A 27624-nucleotide genomic window follows, 5' to 3' on the forward strand; every position below is an offset into this window, starting at 1 on the left:
GAGAGAGAGAGAGAGGGGGAAGGAAAGGAAGAAGAATTGAAAATACAGATTGTAGAGAAAAGTCAGAAGTTGATGTTTATTGGGGGGTGTCACTGTTCACTCCTCCAGAAATAGAACAGACTCTTTGAGAAGCCATTTGATTGAGACAAAACAGAGGGAGCAACTTGAAGACAGAGGGATGGTGTGTGTGTGTGTGTGTTGGGGCAGCAGAAGGTACGCACCGGACCATGGCCTCTATCTTCTTCTTGTACTTCAGGTCAATCTTGTTGCGGTACTCAGGGCGCATCAGCATGGCGGCAAAGCTAAAGGCCGAGTTCTTCAAACCGGCACGGTGGCACTCTATCACAGCTGACGTCAGGATGGGGACGATGTCTACACGCACACACACACGCACGCACGCACGCACACATGCACACACGCACACACACACACGATTTCCACTTTTAACAAAATGCATTACATGTTTCCTTCATCATTTCCACAGGCTAACTATATTCATGATGCATAATTTATAAAGAACAGGAGTGTGTTCCTGCCTGAACGTGTAGCTATACTGTAGTGTTAGTGTCTGCTTACGTGAGGGGAACTTGCTGATGTTACTGGACACACGGATGAGCATGCGCGCCCCCTTCAGGTGATCTCCCCTCTTCACATGAATCTACAGATTTAAAAACATTAGGTGCGATCCAGGCAGGCCCACATTACACATCTAATAAAGCCACTGCGACTCGACAGTATTGGGTCCTCCCGTCAGGGAGAGTGTGTGTTTGTGAGAGTGTGTGTTTGTGGAGTGTGTGTTTGTGAGAGTGGGCGTTTGTGAGAGTGGGCATTTATGAGAGTGTATGTTTGTGAGAGTGTGTGTTTGTGAGAGTGGGCTTGGATGTCACGGTCGCTGAGGTTGCCCCTCACCTTCACCAGTATGTAGCTGTGCAGGATCATGAGGTTGGTGGCCATCTCAGATGGGATTTTGATTTTCTGGGCCTGTAGCTCCGTGTACATGCTGAACAGCACATCATGAGCATTCCGGTAATTTCCTGCCAAAAATGACCCAAAACAGATGAAGTCTCACACACACGACGTACGAGGACAGAAAAGGGTTCAGTTATTCATATATTGCTACAGACCCACCTCCAGCCCCACCACACATCTCTCACACACACACACACACACACACACACACACACACACACACACACACCTGCAGACTGCTCCTCTCTGGCAATGATGATGGCGGTCCGTGCTGCTTCTCTGTACTGTTTAAGAGCCATGTAGAGCCGGAACAGATACTTGGCATCCTGAGAGGTGCGAGGAGCAGAAAAGTGAACACACACACACACACACACACATACACACACACACATACATACTTCTGAGTTCACAAGAGCAGTTCAGCTAGAGACTAGAATGAAGGCTGACACACACAGACATGCAACCACATTCAGCCAACAAGATGGTTTAGGATCAGTGAGGTGCCACGGCTCACGTCAGGGACAGGTGAAAGGGGCTGACTCTAGTCTCATGCTTGTTTCCAGCTTTTCATCACTAGCACTTTCTTAAAACCACCACTAAGGGGCACTGCACAGTGTCTTACTCACTGAGAGAGTCTATGCACATCAAATGTGCATGAGGGGCAGAAGTGAAGATGAGAGACACTTTTCAGTAGAGTACACAGAGCAGAAAACACACACGATGAGTTGGAGTGACAACGCTTAGATACGTAGAGGTGCAGTTCTGCAGCACTGTGTTGTCTGTCCCATCGGCTCTCCTACCTTTGGCATGCCATCACTCTCTCCCATCAGATAATCTATCAGCTGATTGGTCAAAGCATCATCCTTAGCCTCTCCAACCTGGAAGACATAGCCATCATCTTCCATCACACATTATTAATCATTACTTGTCATCACAATGACTACAATGTTCATGAATGGCATCTAAAAAGGCCTATTCGCCAAAGATTCGCCACGAGATGAGCAGCAACATTCTATAAACCAGCAACTTGCTGCAACATTCTAAAACCTTGCAACTGCGACTAGACATGGTGAATGTTTCGCAACGCCCTGCAACGACGGGCAACATCTAATTCACACCGCTGCAACTCCTTTCTGCAACGGTTTTGTCTCGTTGAAAATCTTTGGTGTGAATTGGGCCTTAGAGAGACTTAATACTCACAGTCTCGATGGCCTTCTCTATGGCCAAGCTATCTTCAGTGTTTGGACATTTCAGGAAGTGTTTCAGGGCCTGACGAGGTGAGATGGAGAGAGAGGAGGAAGGAGAGAGAGGAGAAAGGAGAGAGGACGAAGGAGAGAGGAGCAACAGACAGAGGGTGTGTTACAAATCATAAACAGCCGTCGAAAGGCAAGCATTTGACATTTAGATTCGACCAGTTAAATAAACTTCATTACCAAGGGATGGTGTGTGTGTGTGTGTGTGTGTGTGTGTGTGTGTGTGTGTGTGTGTGTGTGTGTGTGTGTGTGTGTGTGTGTGTGTGTGTGTGAGCATGTGATTATGTCATCTTCTCTCACTCTGCTAAACTGGCCACATTTCTGGAAGAACTTCCCGGCCAGAAGGTGCTGCTTCTCCCCCTCGAAGTGCAGTGCAATGCTCTGGTAATCCTCCGCTGTGGCGTCGGGGCCTGATGGGCACAACAAAACACAGAAGAAGCCAGTTACGCAACGCAACCCACTTTAAATACATACAGCAACATAGGAAATCTCAACAAAAAAGCTCATTTCCAACTTGAGTGAGAGTAGAGAGACATGATGAAGTGAGACAGGATGCAGTGAGAGAGATGATGCATTGAGAGACATGATGCAGTAAGAGACATGATGCATTGAGTGCAGAAGAGTTCTCTGACCGATGATGTCTGCATACACCTCCATCTGATCATGCTGCTGTGCCAGCTGAAAGGCCTCGTCGCTGCAGTGTGACAGCACCAAGAACTGAATGGCAGAACCATAGTCATTCAGACTCAGGAAGAACCTACAACAAACCACAACCATCAATCTCATTCAGTCATCCTGTGCCAAGTGGTGTATTTTGTATTGCCGATGGTCCTTTGGACACCAAAGCATAATTCGATTGAGGGTTTTGTTCGGACCTTGCCACCATCTTTGCTCCGTCGATGGACTGTGTTTCCCTGACGATGCGCACAGCCTCCTCAGGGTTGTTGAGATGCTCCAGTAAGATGCGGATCACGTTGTCCCAGTCCCGGGCACTCTCATAGGCCATCGCTGCCTCCTTAAATCTGACCACAGACCATCAGAACTTCACCTCACAGAACATCACAACTTCCATGGACAGGTTAGGTAGGTTCTTAATTATTCTCTCCATGTCGTCATATAACAATAACAAAAACAGCTAAAACCAACATTCATCCATACAATTACAGTGGGTAGGTAATGTGATCTACAGTACAGGCCAAAAGTTTGGACACACCTTCTCATTCAATGCGTTTCCTTTATTTTCATGACTATTTACATTGTAGATTCATCAAAACTATTAATGAACACATGTGGAATTATGTACTTAACAAAAAAGTGTGAAATAACTGAAAACATGTCTTATATTCTAGTTTCTTCAAAGTTGATATTTATTTTTTATTTAACACCTTATTCAGCAAGCCATAACTTGACAAATATTAATCTGTGGGCCAAATAACTTTGCATTCATGCATAGTTTTGATGCCTTCAGTGAGAATCTACAATGTAAATAGTCATGAAAATAAAGAACACATTGAAATGAGAAGGTGTGTCCAAACCTTTGGCCTGTACTGTATGTATGATCATCACAGATTCACAGGAGTCTACAATGGCAACAATGTATACCAGAGACCACAGTATGTGTGTACTCTGTCAATATTGCGACTGCTGTTTAGTGACACTTACTTGCCATCAGCCTCCTTGGCTTTTGCATACTGCAGATGGATTTTGGGAGATGACACCTGAGGTAAGAGCTCACCCACCTTCGACCTGAAGACATACACACTTTCACTTTGTAGCTACATAAGAGGCCTCCGTGGTTGTGACAGAGATAAGTTAAGGGCATCTGACAAAGCACACAAACGTCCTGACAAAACAAAATAGTGGGGCAGCAGGCTAGTGATAATTGCGCATTTGTCCAGCATGCTCAACTGTGAATGTACACTTCAATTTGAGAAGCGTGGCAGAGAACTAGGAAGAGTGGAACATGAGAGGCATGTGTGAGTGTGACCAATTCTTACCAGTTCTTGCAGCGGATATAGACCGATGCAGCTTTATCGTAATACTGGCCTTTCTCATACAGCTGAGCTGCCTCTGAGTATTGCTACAACACACAAAGACATTAACATGGTTAACCTATGGAAGGCCTCAGACAGGGACACGACACAGTGCCCTGTGTGTAAGATGGGAATAAGCACAGATGTGAGGCTGACGGAGCCGAGGGGCAGACAGTGGACTTGAGGCCCTCTTGTATGTCCACCTTCATGCTCTCCAGGATGGCCCCACAGTCCTTCTTCAGCGCTCGGCTCGGGTGCCTGATGGCAAGGTTTGCACCACGCCGGATATCTCCCATGCGGATGGACATCCGTGCCACTCCGGCCTGACACGCCTCATCATGCTCCTGGTACCAGGGGAAAGGTTAAGCACACCTCAGCTTGTCGCCGTAAATGTAGGAAATCATTTACATTTACTCAAAACAAATGGAAGGTTTTAAAAGATTCACCCAAAATCCGCTACTCTCAGAGGTGAACATAGCTGTATATATTTGTGAAAACAGAAAATGATGGCAATGTTGTACTACTTTCTGTGTGCTACTACATACGGACCTTATTCTCTTGGGTCATTCCCTTTTCAAAGTGGGACAGTGCATTCACATAGTCTCCACTGCCAGGGGACAGAACACAAAATACAACATCACTGCATGTCTCATTAATAGCAGATCACCTAATACAATAATTGTATGATCAAAACATAACATTTCATGACTTCATTCATCATGGCGTTGCGTTAGAGGCAGATATCGCAATGGCTGTGGTTTGGTCAGAGGCTGAATGCTGCAGGTAATTGCAGCAACCAAACTGCTGTATAAAAGTAAAAATAGCTAGAACAAGGCTGTAAACTCACACACCTATATTAAAAAATAACATACCATATGCCTATAAACTCACACACCTATATTAAAAAATAACATACCATATGCCTATAAACTCACACACCTATATTAAAAAATAACATACCATATGCCTATAAACTCACACACCTATATTAAAAAATAACATACCATATGCCTATAAACTCACACACCTATATTAAAAAATAACATACCATATGCCTATAAACTCACACACCTATATTAAAAAATGACATACCATATGACTTTAAACTCACACACCTATATTAAAAAATGACATACCATATGACTTTAAACTCACACACCTATATTCTGCCCTACAAAGCCAAAGTGCAGTATCTACGAAAATTCCAAACTGAGAAAAACAGCATTGTTGTTTGTCTTTCACACTGTATTCTAGCATATACTGTAAAATGAAAACCCTACATCTTCAGGAAATGTTTCAGTAGATTAATGAGATTTTGATAGATTGAACGGAGGATATGGTATTTTATATTGGTGTAAAAAAAAAATCACAAAAAATGCAGTTACTGCACTTTGGCTTTGTAGGGCAGTATTGTTCTTCCACATTGACAGGTGAGTGTTACTCACATGAACTCCAGTTGGATGGCATACTCTTTAGAGATAAACGGCATTTCGTTTGGAGATAGCCTGTTAGCCAGCTGCAGCGCACTATCCCAGTGCTGCAGGTCTCTTCTCATCTACACACACACACACACACACACACACACACACACACACACACACACACACACACACACACACAGACACGCACGCACACACATTAATAAAGAATGAATGTATATTGTATATGTGGAGATATGATGTGTGGTGTATTTGGTGCATGGTGGCTGTATATGACTATTGTATATGTGGAGATATGATGTGTGGTGTATTTGGTGCATGGTGGCTGTATATGACTATTGTATATGTGGAGATATGATGTGTGGTGTATTTGGTGCATGGTGGCTGTATATGACTATTGTATATGTGGAGATATGATGTGTGGTGTAATTGGTGCATGGTGGCTGTATATGATTATTGTATATGTGGAGATATGATGTGTGGTGTATTTGGTGCATGGTGGCTGTATATGTACATGGGTACCTCCAGAGCAGCCCCAGGGCAGGAGGAGGCCAGGTAGAGGTCCTGGGCCTGGTTGTAGTCGTTAGTGAACATGGCCAGATGGCCAGCCAGCAGATTCTGATCCTCTATACCCTGCCAGTTAGAATGGCCCAGAACACAGAGATCACTACATGCTTCTATGTTAAAGTCAACATGAAGGGAGAGACACAGAGGACCTTCTGACCTTGATATCTTCCAGGGACATGACCATGCCTACATTCCCCATCATGCGATACACTTGCACTGCCAGCTCCACCTCTATGTGATGCAGACACGTCCGCCCCATCTCAGCCCACGTCTCTGAGCAGTTAAGAAGCTTACACATCTCCCATGCCTCCAGGAACCTAACACACGCCGCAGGACGACACACGCTTATATGACATACAGTGGATGTCTGTTTATGTGTGTTTTGTGGACAGAGTGATCTGCTAGGATGCTTATTCCTACCTCTTGAGCATCAGGATGCCTGTTTATGTGTGTTTTGTGGACAGAGTGATCTGCTAGTATGCTTATTCCTACCTCTTGAGCATCAGGGCCTTTTGGAGCATCTGTGTGAGCTGCTCCCTCGAGGCCTCAGAGAATCGGGCTCTGACAAAACTGTGTGTGCTCAGGTACACACTGTTGGTCTTGCCACTCTGTGTCTGACATATTAACTCCCCATTGTGGAGTAGCAAGGGCTTATGGGAAAATGGAAGTTTGGTGCCACCCACAAGGATGACTCTGGAGCCTAGACAGGAAGAAGGAGACAGAAATTAATTTATTAAGCATTTTAAGCATTTTCTGTATCTGATGTTGAGCTTGTAGTGTGTGTGTGTGTGTGTCTTGTAGTGTGTGTGTGTGTGTGTGTGTGTGTGAATGCACATGTTTATGTTTGTGTAGCTCTCTACCCTGAATGGTGTCTTTGTGGAAGGCATAGGTATAAACTTTGTCGTCATCATAGGCCACAAAGACCCCCTTATCCCCTGGCCAGGTTTCCCAAATAGCACCATTGATGGTTGGAGAAAAGTTAGGGATCTCACACACTGCATCATTCACCTGAACAATGAGAAACAAGCAAAGAGAGAAGATCAAAAGCTATTTTTACTATTTATTGTTTAGTAACCCTTTGGGGCCTCAGCTACTTTTAGTGTAATTTTACTATTACTGTTACTTTCAAGCTTATTACTTTTGCCATCTATATATGCTATATATTTTTCTGGACAGTCTAGGCTACCCATATCTGGGAATGCATGATGTTATAATTCTTCCACATTTCTTATATCAGCCTTTTTATCAAGGAAAAATAACTTGCATATCATGAATTATTTTTCATGGTATTTATTGCATATATGTCAAAGCATGCCAATACAAATATCTTTTCAAATTTGTGTAGTTGGGATTGAAAATCATGATGTGGGATACTCTATGGATGAACAATTTACAAAAATATATGTACTGGCATGAATATTGTAATTATTATGAATCGTTTTATTTACTGAAATCTTGTCACAGAACCATTTGGATGAAGAATGTGCCATATACTCCTCTGCATTTGTGACCTGTGCTTGCATATGTGCAGATGTCATGTAGCCCAAGGCACAGTTGATCTGTGCATGCTGTGACCAACTTTTGATTTTTTTGATATGGAAAGCAAATTCATTATTTTGCAGTGCTATTGAGAATTCCAGCCCAAAGATGGAGAAAATGCAGAAATCCCAATCCAATATTTTGATATATGGTTGTTGTACAGAGAGGAATGCTTATTGCCTTATATTCTGTAAGGTCTGCTATTTATTTTGATATATGGTTGTCTTGTGGTGAGTGAAGAATTTGAGATATTCCACCGAGAAAAATGGGTGTGGAGATGGATACAGAGCTTTATGCCGAATGCAAATATCATTCAATTTTCTCACTAACCATTTATCACAGGAACTAGCAGCATCCGAAAGCTGCACAGGTTGCGTAGTTTCACGTGATATGCATGTGATATCTCATCCAATATCATCCAATTAAATCATGTACATTTTTCTAATGAAACCCATTTGCAACTTTGGAGCTAGGTACGGAAAATGTATAGGTTACATCTTTGTTGAGATGTTAAATGTTTCAGCAGACATTCTAGCAAATTATCGGATGGAAATCTGGGCTTTCTTAGTGGGCTACTACCATTGCTTCTAGATGACTCCGCTTCAGCCCTCTCTGCTGCTGCTACCACAGCTTCTAGCATTCGAACGTTCCCTGGCAAAAAAGACTACGTTGCCACACCCATATCCAAAATCCACATCTCCATGCGATTTATCGCCTCTGAGGAAAGTTTAAGTTGAAAGCAACCAACCCGGGAGGAATAGGTCATTTCTGCCAGCTATTTTCGCCGTCAAACAATGGCTTATCATGTTGATTTCTTTAACCGACTTTGGTGGTAATACTGCCATTGCAGACTCTTCTTAGTACATATGATGTGACACAGCTCCACTGAAAATAGTGGCTTTAGCCCTCTTGGATACAATGTTTGTGAGTGTGCATATGCACACTTGAGTGTTACCGGGCTGAAAAGGAATCCATCGCTCTTGTCATCTATGAAGATGAGACGTGTCCCACTGGGGTCGGGGAAAACCTTCCTCACACCCACGGGGTGGCGATACTCATTAATGTTCTGCCAGTCCTCAATGAAAAAGCACTGGATCAAGCCCGTCTATGAGCGGGAGAGAGACAGAGAGAGGGAGAGTATTAGCAGCCAAACGGCTAAAACTAGTCAGAAGAGGTTATTACAAGCAATTTACAAGCAAATGATAGGTAGGCCATTAGCAGAGTTGCTATTGACCACATGATTGACTTACATCAGTGCCTAAGAACAGGAAGTCAGCAGTAAGTGCGTGGCTCATGATGCGATATTTATCACCAGAGAACAATTTTGTCTGCCTCTCCTCCTGCTCCTCACCCTCAATCTGATGAACATACGTAAAGACACAAAGCAAAATTACAATTAACATTAAACATGTCACATATGATGGCCCTCACAAATTAAATTGTGCCAAACTAAGAACCATCAGTTTCTGCTTGATGAGCAGTAAGCTCTGCAAAGACTTCATATCATGCATCCCTTTCAATAAAAATGCTGTGTTGTCTGAGGTCCTAAAATACACATGCACACCCATACATGCGTGCACATCCATCCACCCACCCACACACATCCACGCAGATACACACACACACACTACCTACCATGTGTAACTGCACTTTCCCCTCAAACAGTGCAGCTGCGTAGTCAGCATTCAGACACATGCTCACCACCGTGCCCAAATACTCAGTGTCCTTCAGCCTTTCTACTGCTAAACACATGCAACAAAAACATGCAAATTAAACGGGATTCAAGGACATGAAATATAAGACATTAAAAGAAACAATTAAGATAGTACTGATAAGTTAAACAAGTCATTTGAAGAAGCAAAAATGGTTGTTCAATTTCTCTTTCACACACCATTTTCTCCTACAGCGTAAAACCATGCCCGATTATTCATCCCCACAGCAACATGGTATGGCCCTACAGCAATGAAATTAGGCTCCACGTCCACTGCTACGGCTAATGGTCCTTCCTGTTGAAAAAAGACACGAGACACAATCAAGAGTAAGTATTATGAAAGATATCACAGAAATGGTGGCTCAGAAGTGACTCATATAAACGTTATGTTTCCACAATGTGTTTATGTGTTGGTGTGTGTTTGCATACCATCTCCACGGGGTTAGCGACCGTGACCTCCAATAGTGACGTGAGGTACGCCATCCGTGTGCCCGAGCTGCTGCCGAGGATTGGCAGTCGTGTGAGAAACACGTGCAGAGAGCCACGCTGGGTGGACACTGCCAACAGCTGTCCATCATCTGTCCATGACAGCTGGTCCAGACCTGACAAACGCAACAGTGCGCACACACTCTTTGATCCAGCTACTAGTCAGCGTATGATGTGTGTGATGAGTGTGTGTGTGTTGAACTTTATGGACTCTATACCCAACCAAAGTGTAAGTGTGCTGACTAAACCTTTGGTTTCTTCACAGAGCATGTGTAAGTGTGCTGACTAAACCTTTGGTTTCTTCATCCAGGTTGATGATGGCATACATCTCCTTAAGTTCTGTGAGGTCATGGATCTTTATACTGGCGGGGGAAAAAAACAACATTTGTAAAGCACTTTCTGCCCAAATACAAATGAGGATGTCAAAGCTGATCTATTTCTGTCCAGTTCATATGGATATATGCATATCCTCTTCTGGCCCCTGGAGCCCCTAGGTCAGACATACCAGCTGTCTCCACAGGAGGCCGCCTTGCTGAGAGACTGGGAGATGGCGATGCTGGTCAGACTGTCCTTGTGGTTGTGAGCTTGAAAGAGCTCCTGGCCAATCTCACGGATGTGAGTGGAGATGACCACAAAATAACCCTGAGAGAATCCTATCATTATATATCCATCCCCATACCTGACCAGAAAGAGACAAAAAGAGATAGAGAGAGAGTATAGAGAGAAAAAGAAAGGTTAAATAATGAGAGAAATAGAATATGAGAGAATATAATAGAAAATTGAACATCTAGCTACTGTGTAGCTTGAAATGACCTCATTACTATAACACAACAACTGATACTTCCTTTTGAGTACAACATTCATCCTGTATAATAACTCCTTGCTATGCACCTTAAATGCCTCTCAAATGAATGTAGGCAGACAGCAGCAAGGCCTAATGTGAGAATAGCAGTGAGGCTGTACCAGCGGTAGGAGACTATGGAGCCGTAGCGCTGCTGGAAGGCCAACTCAATGGGGTTATCAGGGTCATTCAGGTTGAATAGGAAAAGAGTCTTCTTCCCCACAGCAACGCTCACCTACATCACATAGGACAAAAAAATTAGCCATTAGCAAACAGGGCTTCCCAAAGCTCCAGGAGCCAGGATTCAGACATGGCCACCAGCTACCCTGTACACTAATCCCATCCTGCGTCTTCTTTCATTTCCACCTCCTCCCCTTCTGCTCCCCTTCTCCTCCTCTTCTCCTCCTCTTCTCCTCCCCTTCTCCTCCCCTTCTCCTCCACAGTCTCCTCCCCTTCTGCTCCCCTTCTCCTCCTCTGAATAAATACATTTTATCATAAATTATTTCTTCATTATAATAGAAAAAATATTTTTGAGTTTTGTTCAAAGCAGTCCACGTGGCTTAATGATAATGCTTTCTGAAATAGGACAGCAAGCCATGTAAAGACCCTCTCCACGTTTGAGTACTGACTGCCCACTACTGCTTTACTACTGTTTTACTACTGTTTTACTAATGTCCACAGCCTAATGTTTTTACTAGTTTTACTGCTACACTGTTTTTTTAATGCTATATTAGCACACATGACCAATGGCTTCTGCTACAATACTGAATGGCTGTAACCCTATTACCTCAACCTGTTCTTGCACTGACATAGTTTTTTATATTACCTTGTCTACATTATACTTTACTCTCCTATTTGTCCATTTATTATATATTATGTATTTATGCTGGTCTCTAGACCTTATTCTTGCACTGTTGCACTGTTGGAATACTTTCTGCACCTTCACCATGACACTCACTCTCTTGAGCACCTTACCATGCACACATAACTACAGGACTACTGTTGGACTATTTTTTGCACCTTCACCATGACACTCACTCTCTTGATCACCTTACCATGCACACAGAACTACAGGACTACTGTTGGACGACTTTTTGCACCTTCACCATGACACTCACTCTCTTGAGCACCTCACCATGCACACAGAACTACAGGACTACTGTTGGACTATTTTTTGCACCTTCACCATGACACTCACTCTCTTGAGCACCTCACCATGCACACAGAACTACAGGCCAGTCTTGGCCCTGTCACTGCAAGCGTCTCATGCTTGATCACCCTCAAGCACACTGTGGGTTTTTTTCTTTTTAATATATTTAGTATTTAGTTTTGTTAGTTTTTCTTATCTTCTACTGTCTGTATTGTACATTGGAGTTTGGTTATATGTTCATACTTATACTTATATTTACCATTTCTGCTGTAAGTGCATGTTGTGTGTGATGTCTGTACGCTACTGAGACCTTTGAATTTCCCCTTGGGGATCAATAAAGTATCTATCTATCTATCTATCTATCTATCTATCTAAAGATGAACATTAAGATGCAGGTCATATTCAGGAGAGGTCAAAGTTTTTTAGTGTTTGAATTACTGAGGCACAAAAAAAAACTTGGTCAAAAATGCCACTAGAACAAAATGAAGACAAGGTTGTTTTGGGAGGGTACCTGGGCAATGTTCTATGTTCTACTTGTATACATGCTGTTTTGCCAATATGGATGACCAGTTTTGCCTTTATTCCTTCAGAACATAAATTCTTCATTGGTCATTGGTTCAGATTATTGTCAACAGACCTTTCAATTTACACACTCACTCTCACTGACTTACTGTGCTCTCTCCTGGTGAAGATCTCTCATCTGTCTTCATCACAGAGAACTGAATATCTGCAGGATCTGACCGTACTGATGTCTGAGAGAGTGTGAATGTGAGAGAGATAAGAGCAAGAGCAAGGACACATGCGTTTTTCATTCATGTACTAACATACTTTTATAGAAGAAAATTCAGCAGGTTGTTATGTGTCAAGGTGCTTTACAAAACCAAAACGAGCAAGGTTTGTGACATTGATAGGGAAGAGCAAATGGTGACACAAGTACAGACCTGTCGAATGGTGTCCCCTTCATGGTTGCTGATTGTTACACTGCGATCTTCACTACCCAGGGCCAATAGGTTCTGAGAGCTCCAGCAACCACAGGTGATGCGTTTTGTGTGCTTACCTAAACATAGGCAATGACAAATTAATTTCCCTTAATTCCCTTAAGTGATGTGGTTATGATGGACAATATCATGTTGCCCAGATAACATAATCTGCCTATCACATTTGAATGTTGGCTTACAACATTCAACATTAGCGTAACAACTTATGTACATTTTACATCATGTAGGGACAGTATGCTACAAACAGAGGTGACCTAAGTCAGAGCACAGCACAAAAGCATCAATCTACCACAAAATAGTAATATTTTGTTTATTTATCATATTAAAGTAATGTTTTTTCAGACATCATCCTCAACATGACATATGTTGTGTTAATACTTTACCAAGAACTGGTATCTTTCGGGAGGTCTGCTGGTTGTAGATGAGCAGGTTCCCTTTGGCTGTTCCCACAGCAAGTAAAGGCCCAGTCTTAGACCACAGCAGAAAAGACATCTGATCCCTATGTGTCAAAAAATATGAAGGAAAAAAGACCACTCAAGTCACAATCCTCTACATAACACAGAAACATCCTCACATAGTTTTGACAAATATGTACCTACCTCATGCCGCTGTCTAACTGTGACGTTTTGTTGACATTTGCATCCCATAGATGGATGGCACTTGACTTCTCTGCTATTATTGCCAGGGTGTCCCCATCTTTATCCCAATCCATTCCTATGCACCTTCTAATGAAGAAGAGAAAGGCCAACACAGATAGAAGCCTGTCAAATTATATTAAGCCTGGTGCACTATGGTGCACTCATGAATTATATGCTTAACATAGGCTAGAGTTGACTTCTGTTCTTGCAGTGTTACTAACAAACATATAAAATATCAGAAATACACTGCAGTAACCAACTAAATCAAGGAACAGTTTAAGTGGGGTTTCCACTGTTATACGCACCCTGGTAGATTAAATTCATTCATTCTTTGCCCATGCCGATCGAAGATCTTTACGGTGTTGTCGAAACTAAAAAACAAAAGAAAACAAAACAGCTGTTTGATACTATCTAAATCTCCTGACAACCACAACAGATCATTCTGTAATTAAAGTAGAAAGTGTTTTCATTAAATTATATATTTAGCATCCACCATGTAGAAAACAAATGTGTGTTACTTACCCAGCAACGGCAAGATAATTCCCCAAAGTTTTCTGCCATTTGTAATGCAGGCAGGACCCCTGCCAATTTTTCTCTGCGATTGTGAATACGCGCTGTGGCATAAATGCACTTGATCATTAGGGTTATTGAGGTTTCCAACTAAATATTTTGCAATAGCTAACGTATGTCTAATAGTAACGTACTGGTTAGCGCAACCTAAAATGAAATTATATGGTCTGTTGCTGCTGCGCATGTAAGTAGTGTAACTCAACGTTAACTTTAGCTAAGTAAAGACACATCACACACGTAACATTACTTTGAATTCTGATCCAACATTAAAGTCACATAACGTTAAGTGCCCCCCTTTTACCGTCTAGCTCCTATGCGTTTAACTTACTGATTAGGACAGCTAACGTTAAATGTAGCCATGAAGCTAATGTTAACCAACAAACTAAGAATGAGCTTCACCACCCATACAAATAATTTAGCGACGTATACACCAAAGCATAACGTGTTTAAAATACTGCGATCAGAAAAGATGTTGTGGCGGGAACAAAAACAGAATTACATACCTTCATACTTTTCGTTTAAAGGCTAAACTGCTGTACAAGACTTGTGTACATTTCCCAGGATTCGTCAGTCTAAGCGTCGGCGTCACCCATAGCGACCTCAGAGCCAATCAATGAAGAGCGGCACAAATAGTCCTCTTTGATGACCATAGACTGACATATATTATCTGTTTGATGACAGCAGAAATGATGTAACGTTATCATCTGTCTGCTATATCTTTGAGCTCATGCGTTGAACTTGCGAATTATTTTATAAGTCACTCACTCACCTATTTGGTCTTTACGACCTGTAGCCAGCAAAGTACTTCTATACACAAACGTAATATCGATATAATAAAAGTAATACAATATCCTAACATATACTAATATATTTAATATATATATTGTTTTACTAATTTATTTATTTTACTATTATGATTCAACAGGAGGGGGCGACAAATCGCTATTCATGAATTGGTCAAAAATACAAAACGGAAAACATTTGATATGCTTCGATTTTTACATCATTAGTTCATCGATCAATTTTGATGCTTGAGGTGCAAACAGATGAAAGATGCCTACCAAAGGCGACCCACTTCTCACTTGCATTTGGCAGTTAGCTCATATGGCCTTGATGATTTAAAGTTCCTGCACTGTGAACAGCAGGATGAATCATAGTTGGACTGGCCTGGCTGAGCTCCCAGTTGTAATAAGTGCTTGGGGGAAAGGGCAGTGTCTCACGACTTCTCTGTGACTCCAAAATGAATTGGACTCCACAAAGACTGAATCGCGCGCGCACACGCGCACAAACCACTGCTGTTTACACTACTCAGGTGTAACTCAATGGGGAGCACTGATTATGCATTTAAGAGTCCAACAAACCAGTGGGATTGGTAGATAGCTCTAGTAGTGTGGAAATGTGTAATAAAGTATCCGTACACACTTTTCTAGTGATCTGAGACGAGAGAAATTAAAATTAGAAACGGTGTGCATCAGTTTGCATATACCTAAGAATATTACACATAGGACACAGATGACTGATTTTCTTTTCCACTTTAATATAAAACTCAATCAAATAAAATAACAGTGGAATGTACAAAAGAAAACAAAATACCCATACATCATAACAAAAATACCCATACATCAAAATGGTCTCGTCATAAAATAATAGGATAACAAACATATACACACACACTCATACTCTCTCTCTCTCTCACACATACACACACACAGAGAAACAAAACTCTAAATAACCACCTACACAGATTCTGTCCATATCGACACATAAAATGTTACAATTGTATGCACATTGTAAGAGCTTGTGATAACGTTGCTTGTTTAGGACTTTAAGACATATGTACTGTATGTACTGCAAAACTGCATGGGGCAATGCCCTCCAACACAGTGCACAAAAAAGTTATACATCCTGGATCAGCACTCAGGGAAAAGAGACTTTATTTCACCCATACTGTAACAGCTGCCAAAGGCTACACATGTAAAAAGAATGGAACTTCATTTGATGTCTTTTAGTAGCAACCATCTGTGATATGCCTTGTACCTACAGTTACATGAATGTCTGAAGCCGCCTTGGTGAAGGTCTGTCCTCCCTGGTCCTGTGGTCTGTCCAAGCAGGGTCTTGATGGATGGTGCATTCCACATGCATTGTCTCTGCCTCAGTCATGCTGAGTCATCATGGACAAACAAAAATCTGTTTCCTCACAGCAGGGGGGGCTGTGTCAATAGCATTCACACAAACGTACCCTAATAGTGTCAGTGAAATGAACCGCTGAGAGCAGGGAAATCAGACATCAAATACAGTCTACTGCCATGACATTCACACCTCCTTTCAACAGCAAAAACTATGTTTTGCTACATTTTTTACATTACACTTTAGCATTTCAGTCTCCCCATGGTCCATAATTCAACTCAGTGAGCATAATAAACGTGTGTGTGTGTGTGTGTGTGTGTGTGTGTGTGTGTGTGTGTGTGTGTGTGTGTGTGTGTGTGTGAGAGAGAAAGAAAGAAAGAGAAAGGAAGGGGAGGGGGGGTGATTAGAGGTCATTACTTGGTTCACAACCAGAAAGAAGATCTCAGCTTCAGGGAAGAGATTTAAACATCAGTGGGATCCATTTATCATTCTACTCAGCTGAGGCCCCAGGGAGAATAATAGGTTGGAAAGACAGAGCATCAAATATAAATACCCAATCTGTCATCTCTCCACTTCAAAACTCATCTATTGTTCAGCGGGAAAAAGGTATGAGACTGTGGGCATTGTACTGAATGTCCTCCAAACCTAATATCAACACAACTGAACACGACCTGCCAAACAGCAGGATGCACAGCTGCAAAATGGCCCGTTAACTTTGATCTTCTTATAACAGTGAGTCTGTATCACAGGAGCTTAAGCTTGGTCAGCTCGGATCTGTTTTTACAGTCCAACCCTGGCTGTAGATACACATTCACCAAAATGAATATGAACATGCTCATTATAACCTGTCTGTCAGATACTTTAGAATGATCACACCTCAACTGTCCTTTTCGTTTGGGTTTCTCTTCCTGTCAGGAGCATTCACAATGACTAATTCATCTAATGCTTTTATGTTCTCTCTCTCTTTCCTACATCTGTCAGCTGAAAAGATGACAAGAGGAGTGGGGAAGAGAGTCTTTGTGTCCATATGTGTATGGTTGGAGGGTAATGGAGGTGGCTTATATGAAACTATATGCCACTGGAATGTGTAATGACCACGGCGAGAGAGAGTGGGAAACAGGTTCAGCAGAAGCAGGTACTCACAGGAACAAATACAGCTAAATACAGTATCAGTTAATATAACCCAATTTCATCACATACAGCTAAATACAGTATCAGTTAATATAACCCAATTTCATCTCAACATCATCCTCTCCGATACTTCCAGCCTAATCCAGAGTTGATATGCAGAAAATTTTTTGGGACAAAGCCTACAAATCCGCAGGCAGCTGATACAGGACACTGATAGTCCTTTCAGGCTGGTGAGTTCCTCTCAGTTACTGCCTACAGAGCTGAGCTGCTGGTGTCTCACGCTTGGCTGCAGACAGGTCAGAGGCAACCTCCACCCAGCCTGCCCTGCCGTGTCCTGCCCTGCCCTGCCCTGTCCTGCGTAAGCAGCAGGACCAGGCTGACGAGCACGAGGACAACACAGGGGGAAGCCTAAGGGCATGTGGAACACTGCAACCCACTTAAGATCCGCCACAGACAAAGCACTCCTTTAAAAAGGAGCAGGTCTGTTGTGTGTCTCTGCGCGAGTTTGTATGGGTCAGTGTGACTGTATGTACACATGTAGAGTCACGTGAGGAGGAGTTTACATTCTGTCTCGTGGGGATGCTAAGCCGCTCCCTGGAGACTGCTACAAAGAAATGTTTGGCTGAACTGCTTTCAGAGTTTGACGGCCACCACACATGCACCAGCTCGGCCTAAACACAATGGTGCCACCTGAAAGAGAGAGAGAGAGAGAGAGAGAGAGAGAGAGAAAGAGAGAGAGAGAGAGAGAGATTTTAGTATAGGGCCAAGCATGACGTCTTGTGCAGGACATTTTTATTATCTACACCAGCGGTCCCCAACCACCGGGCCGCGGACATTCCTAACTGGGCCGTAGCCTACGACATGATTTAAAAAAAAAAATGCATGCAAACTAAACTCAATTTAATTCGCAATAATGTCACGTTTTTACATGACATAGGCCTATATGCAGTTGTTTGATTGCACGCATGTTTGCATTTTGCAAGGTCTATTTTCTTACGTCTGTCTGTCCCACCTTCAACACTTTACATATTGCCTTCAGTGCTACACAGCCTCAGGTCAGCTCACTTCACTTGATCAGTTCTTGGCGAACGGTAGTATCACACGAAGTTAGCTAAACTGCTAGAATGAGCAACAAAAAACAAGCATCTTTAGCAAGTCACTGGCCAGAGTGTTTGAATTGCGAGAGCCGCTGCAGAGATTTCTTACAGAAAAAAAGTTACCGTTAGCTGCACATTTTAGTGATGAGGACTGGGTGTCAAAACTCGCTTACCTGTGTGACAAATTCGGGTTGCTTAATGACCTCAACCTGTCACTCCAGGGCAGAATGACGACTGTCTTTAAACTGGCAGATAAAGTCGCTGCATTTAAAGCCAAGCTTGATTTGTGGGGACGACGAGTGGACCGGGGTGTATTTGATATGTTCCAAACAGTAGTGGGGGTTTTGGGAGAGACTGAAGCAGGGCCCTTTCTCTCACAGCTGGTGCGCGATCACCTTGTTGCGCTTTCAAATGAGTTTGAGCGTTACTTCCCATCCTCCAAAGATCCACGGCAAACCAATGAGTCAGTGGGTCCGCAACCCAAGATCCCGAATAGTCCTAACTTGTCAGCGCAGGAGGAAGAGCAGTTGATCGAAATTGCAAATAACGGTGGTCTTAAGAGTGTGTAGGCTATGAGGAAACCTCTCTGGCGGGTTTTTAGATGAAAACCAAAGCAGAATATCCCGAGATAGCCGTAAAAGCGCTGAAAACGTTACCATTTCCCACCACGTAGGCCTATCTATGCGAGGCCGGGTTTTCGGCAATGACTGCAACTAAGACCAAATTGTGCAATCGACTGGACATTTCAAACACACTGAGGGTGTCACTGTCTTCCATCACCCCCAGATGGAACCTTCTTGTTGCAGGGAAACAAGCACAGGGCTCCCACTGATTATATTCGTAATGCACGTTTAGTTCCCATGTTTTGTTCCCATATTTTGTTAAACATGTTCACACTTGATAGATGTAGCTTCAAGTTGTTCAATATTCATAGTTCATATTGTTTAATTTTCACTTCTTCAAGTTCACGTTTTTCACATGTTTAAGAGTTTGTTACCTTCACTGTTCAGCTAGTTCTTTTCAAGTAATGCATGCACAACACATATGGAACATTGCCGGTTCGTGAAAAAAAAAATTGTCTACCCACTGTCAGCACCACAAACACAAAAGGACATCAATACAACACAGCTTCATCTTCATTAACACATGAAGGAGATAGTAGTGCATTAGCAACACATGAAATAGATAGATAGATAGATAGATAGATAGACAGATAGATAGACAGATAGATAGATACTTTATTGATCCCCAAGGGGAAATTCAATATCCCAAGGGGATATTCTGTCCGTTTGCCAGTTCATATTGGCACAAGAAAGGAAGACGTGTGGGGATCAAAAGAGGAAGAGAAAATGTTCTGCCACGGACAGGACAGATGGGAGAGGCATGTGAAGAGCTGAAACACATGACGGATATGAGGTGACTCACAGTGAGACACAACACCAGACACAGACAGAAGTCATGGCACGTTTCCCTTGGTTACCTGTGTCCACTCATTGGTCTGGGGATCGTAGGCTTCCACAGTGTTGAGATACGACTGCCCATCATATCCACCCACTGCATAGAGACGGTCACCAAGGAGACACACTCCCACGGCATCCCTGCTAAGGCTCATGGGAGCTACAGCAGTCCAGGCGTCTGTCTTTGGGTCGTACCTGCAGCAGGTCAGTCAGGAGAGAGATGATGAGATGTGACCCAAGTACCATCTGAATATCATTCAGTTTGCATACCAGATATATAAAGCCAGATACAATAAGGCCTGTGATAGGATGAAAGGTGGATAGCGGTCATAAGGGAAGTTGGCTTCCTGTGTTGATTTTTCTGATGAATAATATCAGTGTGGGCTGAAGGATTGTCTTCTGAGCTTTCCTTTCAACTCACTATGGATTTCCATGGACTTTGGCGTTTTTACTGGGATGTATGTCAAAATCCTCCATATGGATTTACATGGGTGTCAGAGGCAATGCAAATGAGTGCATTTCAAATGACAGAAAAATATTACATCAACCATTCCCTATAGCTTACGGACTGGCCAGGCAGAAATCTGGTGGACCAAGCTCTTTTTAGCCTCTAGACCATAATCCCTTTCTAGACCATAATCCCAGTGAAAGAGATATGAGATGTAGATGTAGTCTGAGAGTACCAGACTAGACATTTACCCAGTGAAACCTGAACCATTAATTGGGAGTGGATTTTTAGGCTTGTTGTTCCTAAGGAAATCACACTCATCCATCCATAAACATTTTATGCACACATATAACTAAGGGTTGGGTCCCCTGTTTCACAGGGTATAGTTAAATTTAGATTAATTCAATTAATCTAATTCAGGAGTTCCTACCAGACTTCTTGATCACTGTAAACAAGATAAAATATTAGCTTGTTAAACATTTCACCATGAGCTGTCGTTTAACTCAATATGAAAAATCTCCTCACCTCTCTACGCAGTCCGACAGACGGGAGGCTAGACTGGAGGCGGGAGCATCGTGGCCTCCGATGGCGTACAGGAAGCCATTCCAGGTGGCCACGCCCACCCCCCCGCGTCGCTTGGCCATGGGTGCACAGCTGCTCCACTTGTTGGTGTGCGGGTCGAAACACTCCACAGACTTTAGGCACGAGCTTCCATCCCTGCCCCCCACTGCATACAGCCTGCCCAGTACACACAGCATCAGGAGACTGCACAGGCACACCCAAACCACATGACACATACAGTAGAGCCATACTCTAAAGCCATACATTAGGACCTTATGTAGTCGTACTTGTGTTACCACACAGTATTGTACCTATACAGTCGATCTTCACATTTCAAAAATTAGAATGTATAGTTTAGCGTCTGAGTTTGTATTTTTCCCAGCAGAATAACTGACAATATGGATGCCTATGCATATAAATACATTCTGAGCAATGGCACTTACTTGCTGTTGAGGACTGCAACCCCCACAGTGCTCCGAGGTGTTGCCATGGAAGCCACAAAGCTCCACTGGCGTGCCTGAGGATCCCAGCGCTCCACAGTGCTGAGATAACTCCAGCCATCATGACCCCCCACCGCATACATCGGCCCCTCCAACACTGCCACGCCTACAGCACCCCAACACACAAACATACAAAAGGAGATATTTAAAGAAAGCTATGGATGGCTTGGTGGTTTAGGTGGACGTGTAGTGTATTGTGGTTTTCGGGAATTCCACTGAGCTGCTGATTAACTCAAAACACCTCACTGATGGAGAGTGCCATGTGTTTGAACAGGGGGAGCTTTTGGTGATCCAATGCACTCTCTCCAAAGCCACTTCCCCACCTCCTCTCTCCCATTCACACTCATGCAGTGATCACAAGGCAGATGACTGCTCTTTGACACGTCCGTGATTGAGGGATTTAGTAGCAAGAACAGCTGCGCAACACAGATGCTGGGTGAGCGGAGCTCTAATTCCACCACATGGGAAATTAAATGAACACACTCACACATACAAAACCCCTAAAGCAAACAGGCACATCTGTCGGTGGCATCACAGTTCAAACTGACTGACTGACAGACTGCACACGATCACCATTAATTCTTGCATTTTTGGTTTACCACACTGGGCTAGGCAGTGAACAGTGACAAAGATGTGCACCAGAATGAGTGTGTGAGGAGTATGGGTGTGTGAGGAGTATGGGTGTGTGAGTGGGTATGGGTGTGTGAGGAGTATGGGTGTGTGAGGAGTATGGGTGTGAGGAGTATGGGTGTGTGAGGAGTATGGGTGTGTGAGGAGTATGGGTGTGAGGAGTATGGGTGTGTGAGTGGCAGAGGTGGAGAGTAACGAAATACATTTACTCACGTTACTGTATTGAGTAGTTTTTCTGTGTATTTTGTATTTTTTAAGTAGTTTATAAAATCGGTATTTTAAATTTTACTTGATTACTTTTTGAGTTAAGTATTGTACTTCGCTACATCAAAAATCCCATCTGTTACTTGAGTAAAAAAAAAAAGTTAAGACTAACGAAAACAGAAAGGGAGAGAAAAAAAAAAATCGCGCCCTAAACCACTAGCCTAGTGATAATGATCAGCATGTAGCCTACAACAGGACATGAATCAAGCTGACGCCATGCAGTCATTCTGAAAGTGATGGAGATGGAGCTGGATCACGAGATGCATCAGATTAGCCTAACCTATGAAAGTGTATTTTCCGCTATTCCAATGGGTTGTCTCAGTTCGTTTTAGCACCAATGATTGCGGAGATATTCAAGCAAACACCATGGGATTTCATGTTTTGACGTTTGTGCTCACCTTTCTTTGGAAAGAAGTTTATTAGCAGTTGTTTCCCCTCATTTTGAGGTCTCTCTTTTTCCTGTTTTAGCCTTTGTTTTTAGTAACCTGACTTGGCTTTCTTGGAGAAAGACTTGGAGCACAACAATTAGCGGTCCACTACAAGCGATGCTCAACTAAATAAACAAAAGATTACACAACAAAAGACTACCTTATGAATCGTGCAGGCGGACTAAACTAGGGCTGGGACAACGCGTCGACGTAATCGATGACGTCGACGCAAAATATGAGTGTCGATTCGTCAATTGTGCTGCTAAATATTTTTAAATTTTCACCTTCAGTGTTTTCCATACGTTGACTAATCTGTGGCTGGGCACCACGAAATCAAAACCGGCCACCACACATTGATGTTCTATGTTGTAGGCCTACTATTTAAATTAAAGATAAGATAAAATAATTTCATTGAGCTGCACTTTTTACTCACACAGCCTTTCCTCGCACCGCCCGCTCTCTCTCGTAACGAGCCCGCTGCTCCTCCTCTGCATGTGCATTTAACAAAATATTCACGATTGTTGAAGGATTGTTGTTGCCACATAGAAGCACTGCATAGAACACAGTGGACTAAATTGCTATTAAATCCGCTTAGGATCGTGACCATGCTGCGCAAATTTGCAGCATTAAAACTGCTGAATTAAAGTTAAAGTAAACTCTGCTAAGGTCTTATCACAACATAGTTAAGTCTCCTCAATGTACTAAGTTAAGTTACAGTATGCAATTAAGCAGTATCTCAAAGCTAACGTTAGAATACTGTTTGGGTGTCAAGTTTAGCATGCTTACTTGCAGCTGCTTATTCGTTACTCATGCAGGGCTCATTTTATTGACTCTGAATGTTTTTTGAATTAACTACGTTATGAATTGCATCCACACATCAGCAGCCTTTTAACTGTGTTAATGTTAATTGCACACGAACGTCTTAAAATGACAGGCACTCAATTAGACATACACTACTGAACTTTATTGAATGCTACCTCTGACTAAGAATGCATTACTTTGCACTTGTATAGTCTTTTATTTTGGAATCTTAAGAGCAATAAACATATATTGCAATGTTAAAGAATTCATGTTTTTTTCATTCAGATGTGTAAATAAACATGTAGGCTATAAGTTGCTATTAGTGAATTAATGAGGAGATAATCGAATCGAAATCGAATCGGACTGAAAAAATGAATCGTTAGATGAATCGATGCCTCGAAAAAATAATCGCTAGATTAATCGTTTAAAAAATAATCGTTTATCCCAGCCCTAGACTAAACCATTTAGCTCTTTAGCAAGGGAGAGTGAGAGTGACCTTAGACAGTTTTCACTATGTTTTGTATACAAAATTCAGTCAGTCAAACTTTACATTTCGTCTGACATTCATTTTTACATTTAATTTGGAAGTTAAAATATTCAGGTAAAATAAATATATGGTGGAAATAAGTATTGAACGCTTATTCTTTTTCCCCAGTAATTAGCCTAAACTTCCAGTGAGTCTATTTGAAATTTTCACCACACATTATATTAACACACATATAAAAAATCCAAACATAAGAGTTTTGTGTATTAAAGTGGAATGACACAGGAAAAAAGTATTGAACGTGCCTACTGAAATTTCTTCAATACTTTGTGGAAAAGCCTTTGATTGTAAAGACAGCTTCAAGACATTTCCTGTATGACAAAACTTATTAGTCGCAGTATCAGGTGTGATTTTGGTCCATTGTTCTAAACAGATTCCAGGGGTCCCTCTTGTGAATCCTGATCTTTAGTTCCAGATTACTTCCAGAACTGTTTAATTGAATTTAATTGAATTGGCTGCCTTCAAGTCTTTCTGGAGCTTTCTCCGAGTGGTCCTTGGCTCTTGGAATTGACTATCCTTCTGACTCCCTGGTCAGAAATATTGCGAGGAGATCCTATGCCCTGTGCCGGTTGATGATGCAGTGATGTTTCTTCCACTTGGAGATAATGGCTCCCATGCTGCTTACTGGAAGATTCTGAAGTTTTGAAATGCATCTGTAACCAGTTTCATTGATATGTTTTGCAACAATAAGGTTGCAAAGGTCTTGGGAGAGCTTTTTGCTTTTATCCATCATGAAATGTTTCTTGTGTGACACCTTGGTAATGAAAAACCTTTTTATAGCCCATCAATATGTAAGCTATAACCAAGCTTATATTAATTTGCGCAGATAGAAAGGATAACTACTCTCTAACTACTTACAGATTCCAGCTCGTTCCTTCCCTTTCCTTGCCTTAGGGTTCTTTTTCTTAGCGTATTCAATACTTTTTCCCTGTGTTATTCCACTTCATTACACATGACTCTACTTATGGAGTTGTTTGGATTTTTCATGTGTGGATTACCTGAGTTATTACTAATGCCTGATGAAAATGTTGTGCCCCCTGTATTCCACTTTTCAAGGGCCCTCTCCTCCATTGCCCTATACTTCCCACTTTCCCCCCTAGTTCGACGCCCTTTAATCTGCTGAACCTTCTGCTCGTTTCCAAATATAAAAAAAACTCTGCAACTCAACATTGGCCTGCCTGCCTCAGCTGCCTGTGAGGGGCTTTTCAGTTGTGCTGGATTACTGTTCACTGCAAAGCGACCCAAGGATGAGTGCAACTAACTTTGAAAATCAACTACTGCTCAAACTTAAAGAACTTAAAGGAGGTGATTTTTCATAGATCTCCATTTCTCAACATCCTTATCAGGCAAGTACCTCCACTCGGCGGCCATATTGCAACACTTTTTGGGCACTTATCGTGCATCTATTTCGGCAGAAATGCGTGTGCGTAAGGCTTCACGACACCAATCTTGCTCCAGCAGCAAGATCACAACAGATGATTGGCACGATGTCTTCACAGCACACCACATGATTGGCTCAATGTATTTTACAACACACCACATGATTGGCTCAACGTATTCACATGTCAACGTTTTGCCGCGGAAGGGTTGTGATATGTGTAGACAACTGCCATATTACTTAAAGTACATTTTAAATGAACTACTTTTTACTTTTACTTGTGTACATTTTCAGATAGGTATCTTAACATGTACTTGAGTAATATTTTATCAAGGTATTGGTACTTTTACTTGAGTAGAATATTTTCATACTTTTTCCACCTCTGGTAAGTGGGTATGGGTGTGTGAGGAGTATGAGTGTGTGAGTGGGTATGGGTGTGCGAGGAGTATGGGTGTGTGAGGAGTATAGGTGGTCATCAGAGCTACGCGTACCTAAACCATGTCGGTGCGTGGACATGGGTGGCATAACGCTCCAGGTCTTGCTGCGGGGATTGTAGCACTCCACTGTGTTAAGGGTCTTGAGGCCATCCCTGCCCCCAACCACGTAGAGCCGGTCGTCCAGTACAGCCACCCCGAACTGCAACCTGCGGCCACTCATCACAGCCACCTGTCTCCATGCGTCCTTACGCAAACAGTACTGCTCTATAGACGTCGCACCTAATCACAACACACAACATACAACACACACACACAAAATATTGTATTTCTTCTCTGTTGAAGCATGGGCCATGATTATCAAGCCTGCCATTCCATTTCTACAACAGTTTCTACTGACATGCAGCGGAGTTCTGCTGACATAGTGCAGATGAGGCTCAGAAGGATTTGGTGGAACACGGGTTACTTTTGTACTGCTGGCTCTTGACTGAGTTGCAGCTGAGAGCCGATAGCTGATAGCCACACTCAGATAGCAGCTGCACGGTGGAAGGTTTCAGAAACATCCAAGCTCTGCTTCATCTTAAATACATACCAAATCAATTTATTTTACGGATGCTGCTTGTGGGACGCTCCTGAAAACAAATTCAGTGACCAATTGGGTAGGTCTTTCATTATCAGCATTAATACGTTCCCCACATTTTAGCCCTGTGAAATGAAACTTGCTATTGCATATCACCACTAAATATATATATATATATATATAATAAATATATATATACACACACACTGTCATTTTTTTATTGTGTCCGTATTCTTAAACAACTAAAATACTGACACAATTAAAAAATGACAGCATTTAACTACCCAGCATACCGATTGTAGAAGCAGAAAAATCATCAACACACCAAGATGCTCTGCTCCTCATACACACGAAAATGAGCAGAGCATGGAACAGAAGAGTCACGCAGAAGAAACATGACAGAAAGATCTGGTGGAAATGTACAGGGGCATCCAGGACTAATGGTGCTAAAGGAGACGCTATGGGAAAAAATGTTCCAAATATGTCAGGCTTAGGAACAGAGAAGGGTCTTGAAGACCATCAAATACAGACAGACACAGCCATGTTAGCGGAAAGGCAGTGTCTACTAAACTCTGCCCCATTTTAATTTGAGCGTTAACTCAAAAGATTAAAGAGCTCCCTTGTGTAATGAAGATCATACGCCCAAAGCCTCTGGCTGCACAGATGGAGCAAGAGAGAAAGTGTGTGTGTGTGTGTGTGTGTGTGTGTGTGTGTGTGTGTGTGTGTGTGTGTGTGTGTGTGTGTGTGTGTGTGTGTAGGACCGGAGAATAGGCCAGGATGGAGAGCGTTTCCTTTCCATGGCTGCAGCTGTAATCCACCCTGCTTATTTTCTCCATTTTGCACTCTGAAGTGTTTACCCTTGGTGGCGTCCATGCCCCCCACGGCGAACAGGGCTCCCACGGTGGCCTTGCGCGGCCGCGTACGGGGGCTCTGCAGGAGGGGCCGGCGCTCGGGCAGCAGGTGGTACTTCATGGCCTCCATTACCAGCCGCTGGCACTCCACACTGTCCCTCAGCAGCAGGTTGGACTCCATGTCGGCCAAGAACTATAA

At 42.6% G+C, this 27624-nt stretch overlaps 2 protein-coding genes across 4 annotated transcripts in view; both read right to left on the bottom strand.

Moving 5' to 3' along the window:
• The window catches only part of wdr19 (WD repeat domain 19), a 15681-nt gene extending 877 nt beyond the window's left edge, over window positions 1-14804 (bottom strand). The window contains exons 1-33 of the mRNA XM_042097600.1: window positions 14698-14804; window positions 14147-14238; window positions 13930-13995; window positions 13586-13711; window positions 13370-13485; window positions 12930-13045; window positions 12660-12740; window positions 10961-11073; window positions 10503-10676; window positions 10289-10359; window positions 9941-10113; window positions 9692-9806; window positions 9436-9542; window positions 9051-9158; window positions 8756-8905; window positions 7122-7269; window positions 6754-6961; window positions 6419-6578; window positions 6217-6327; window positions 5701-5810; window positions 4805-4862; window positions 4459-4599; window positions 4220-4302; window positions 3885-3968; window positions 3098-3244; window positions 2855-2979; window positions 2523-2632; window positions 2170-2238; window positions 1770-1847; window positions 1199-1295; window positions 910-1034; window positions 577-658; window positions 222-372 (exon numbers count right to left, since the gene is read on the bottom strand). Of these exons, the coding sequence (XP_041953534.1) occupies window positions 222-372; window positions 577-658; window positions 910-1034; window positions 1199-1295; window positions 1770-1847; window positions 2170-2238; window positions 2523-2632; window positions 2855-2979; window positions 3098-3244; window positions 3885-3968; window positions 4220-4302; window positions 4459-4599; window positions 4805-4862; window positions 5701-5810; window positions 6217-6327; window positions 6419-6578; window positions 6754-6961; window positions 7122-7269; window positions 8756-8905; window positions 9051-9158; window positions 9436-9542; window positions 9692-9806; window positions 9941-10113; window positions 10289-10359; window positions 10503-10676; window positions 10961-11073; window positions 12660-12740; window positions 12930-13045; window positions 13370-13485; window positions 13586-13711; window positions 13930-13995; window positions 14147-14238; window positions 14698-14703 (3701 nt within the window). The 5' untranslated portion in view covers window positions 14704-14804. The remainder of the gene's footprint in view (window positions 1-221; window positions 373-576; window positions 659-909; window positions 1035-1198; window positions 1296-1769; window positions 1848-2169; window positions 2239-2522; window positions 2633-2854; window positions 2980-3097; window positions 3245-3884; window positions 3969-4219; window positions 4303-4458; window positions 4600-4804; window positions 4863-5700; window positions 5811-6216; window positions 6328-6418; window positions 6579-6753; window positions 6962-7121; window positions 7270-8755; window positions 8906-9050; window positions 9159-9435; window positions 9543-9691; window positions 9807-9940; window positions 10114-10288; window positions 10360-10502; window positions 10677-10960; window positions 11074-12659; window positions 12741-12929; window positions 13046-13369; window positions 13486-13585; window positions 13712-13929; window positions 13996-14146; window positions 14239-14697) is intronic.
• The window catches only part of klhl5 (kelch-like family member 5), a 29578-nt gene continuing 13423 nt past the window's right edge, over window positions 11470-27624 (bottom strand). For 2 of the 3 annotated variants that reach the window (XM_042097614.1, XM_042097627.1), the window contains 6 exons: window positions 27432-27618; window positions 26052-26276; window positions 21459-21621; window positions 20980-21192; window positions 20030-20201; window positions 15712-18142 (listed from right to left, as the gene is read on the bottom strand). In XM_042097614.1, the coding sequence (XP_041953548.1) occupies window positions 18086-18142; window positions 20030-20201; window positions 20980-21192; window positions 21459-21621; window positions 26052-26276; window positions 27432-27618 (1017 nt within the window). In that variant the 3' untranslated portion in view covers window positions 15712-18085. Of the gene's footprint in view, window positions 11480-15711; window positions 18143-20029; window positions 20202-20979; window positions 21193-21458; window positions 21622-26051; window positions 26277-27431; window positions 27619-27624 lie in introns of those variants that run through there. The other variant, XR_006032756.1, reaches the window with a different exon arrangement.

This window comes from Alosa sapidissima, chromosome 1 (assembly GCF_018492685.1).
Source record: "Alosa sapidissima isolate fAloSap1 chromosome 1, fAloSap1.pri, whole genome shotgun sequence".
NCBI classification, from domain to species: domain Eukaryota; kingdom Metazoa; phylum Chordata; class Actinopteri; order Clupeiformes; family Clupeidae; genus Alosa; species Alosa sapidissima.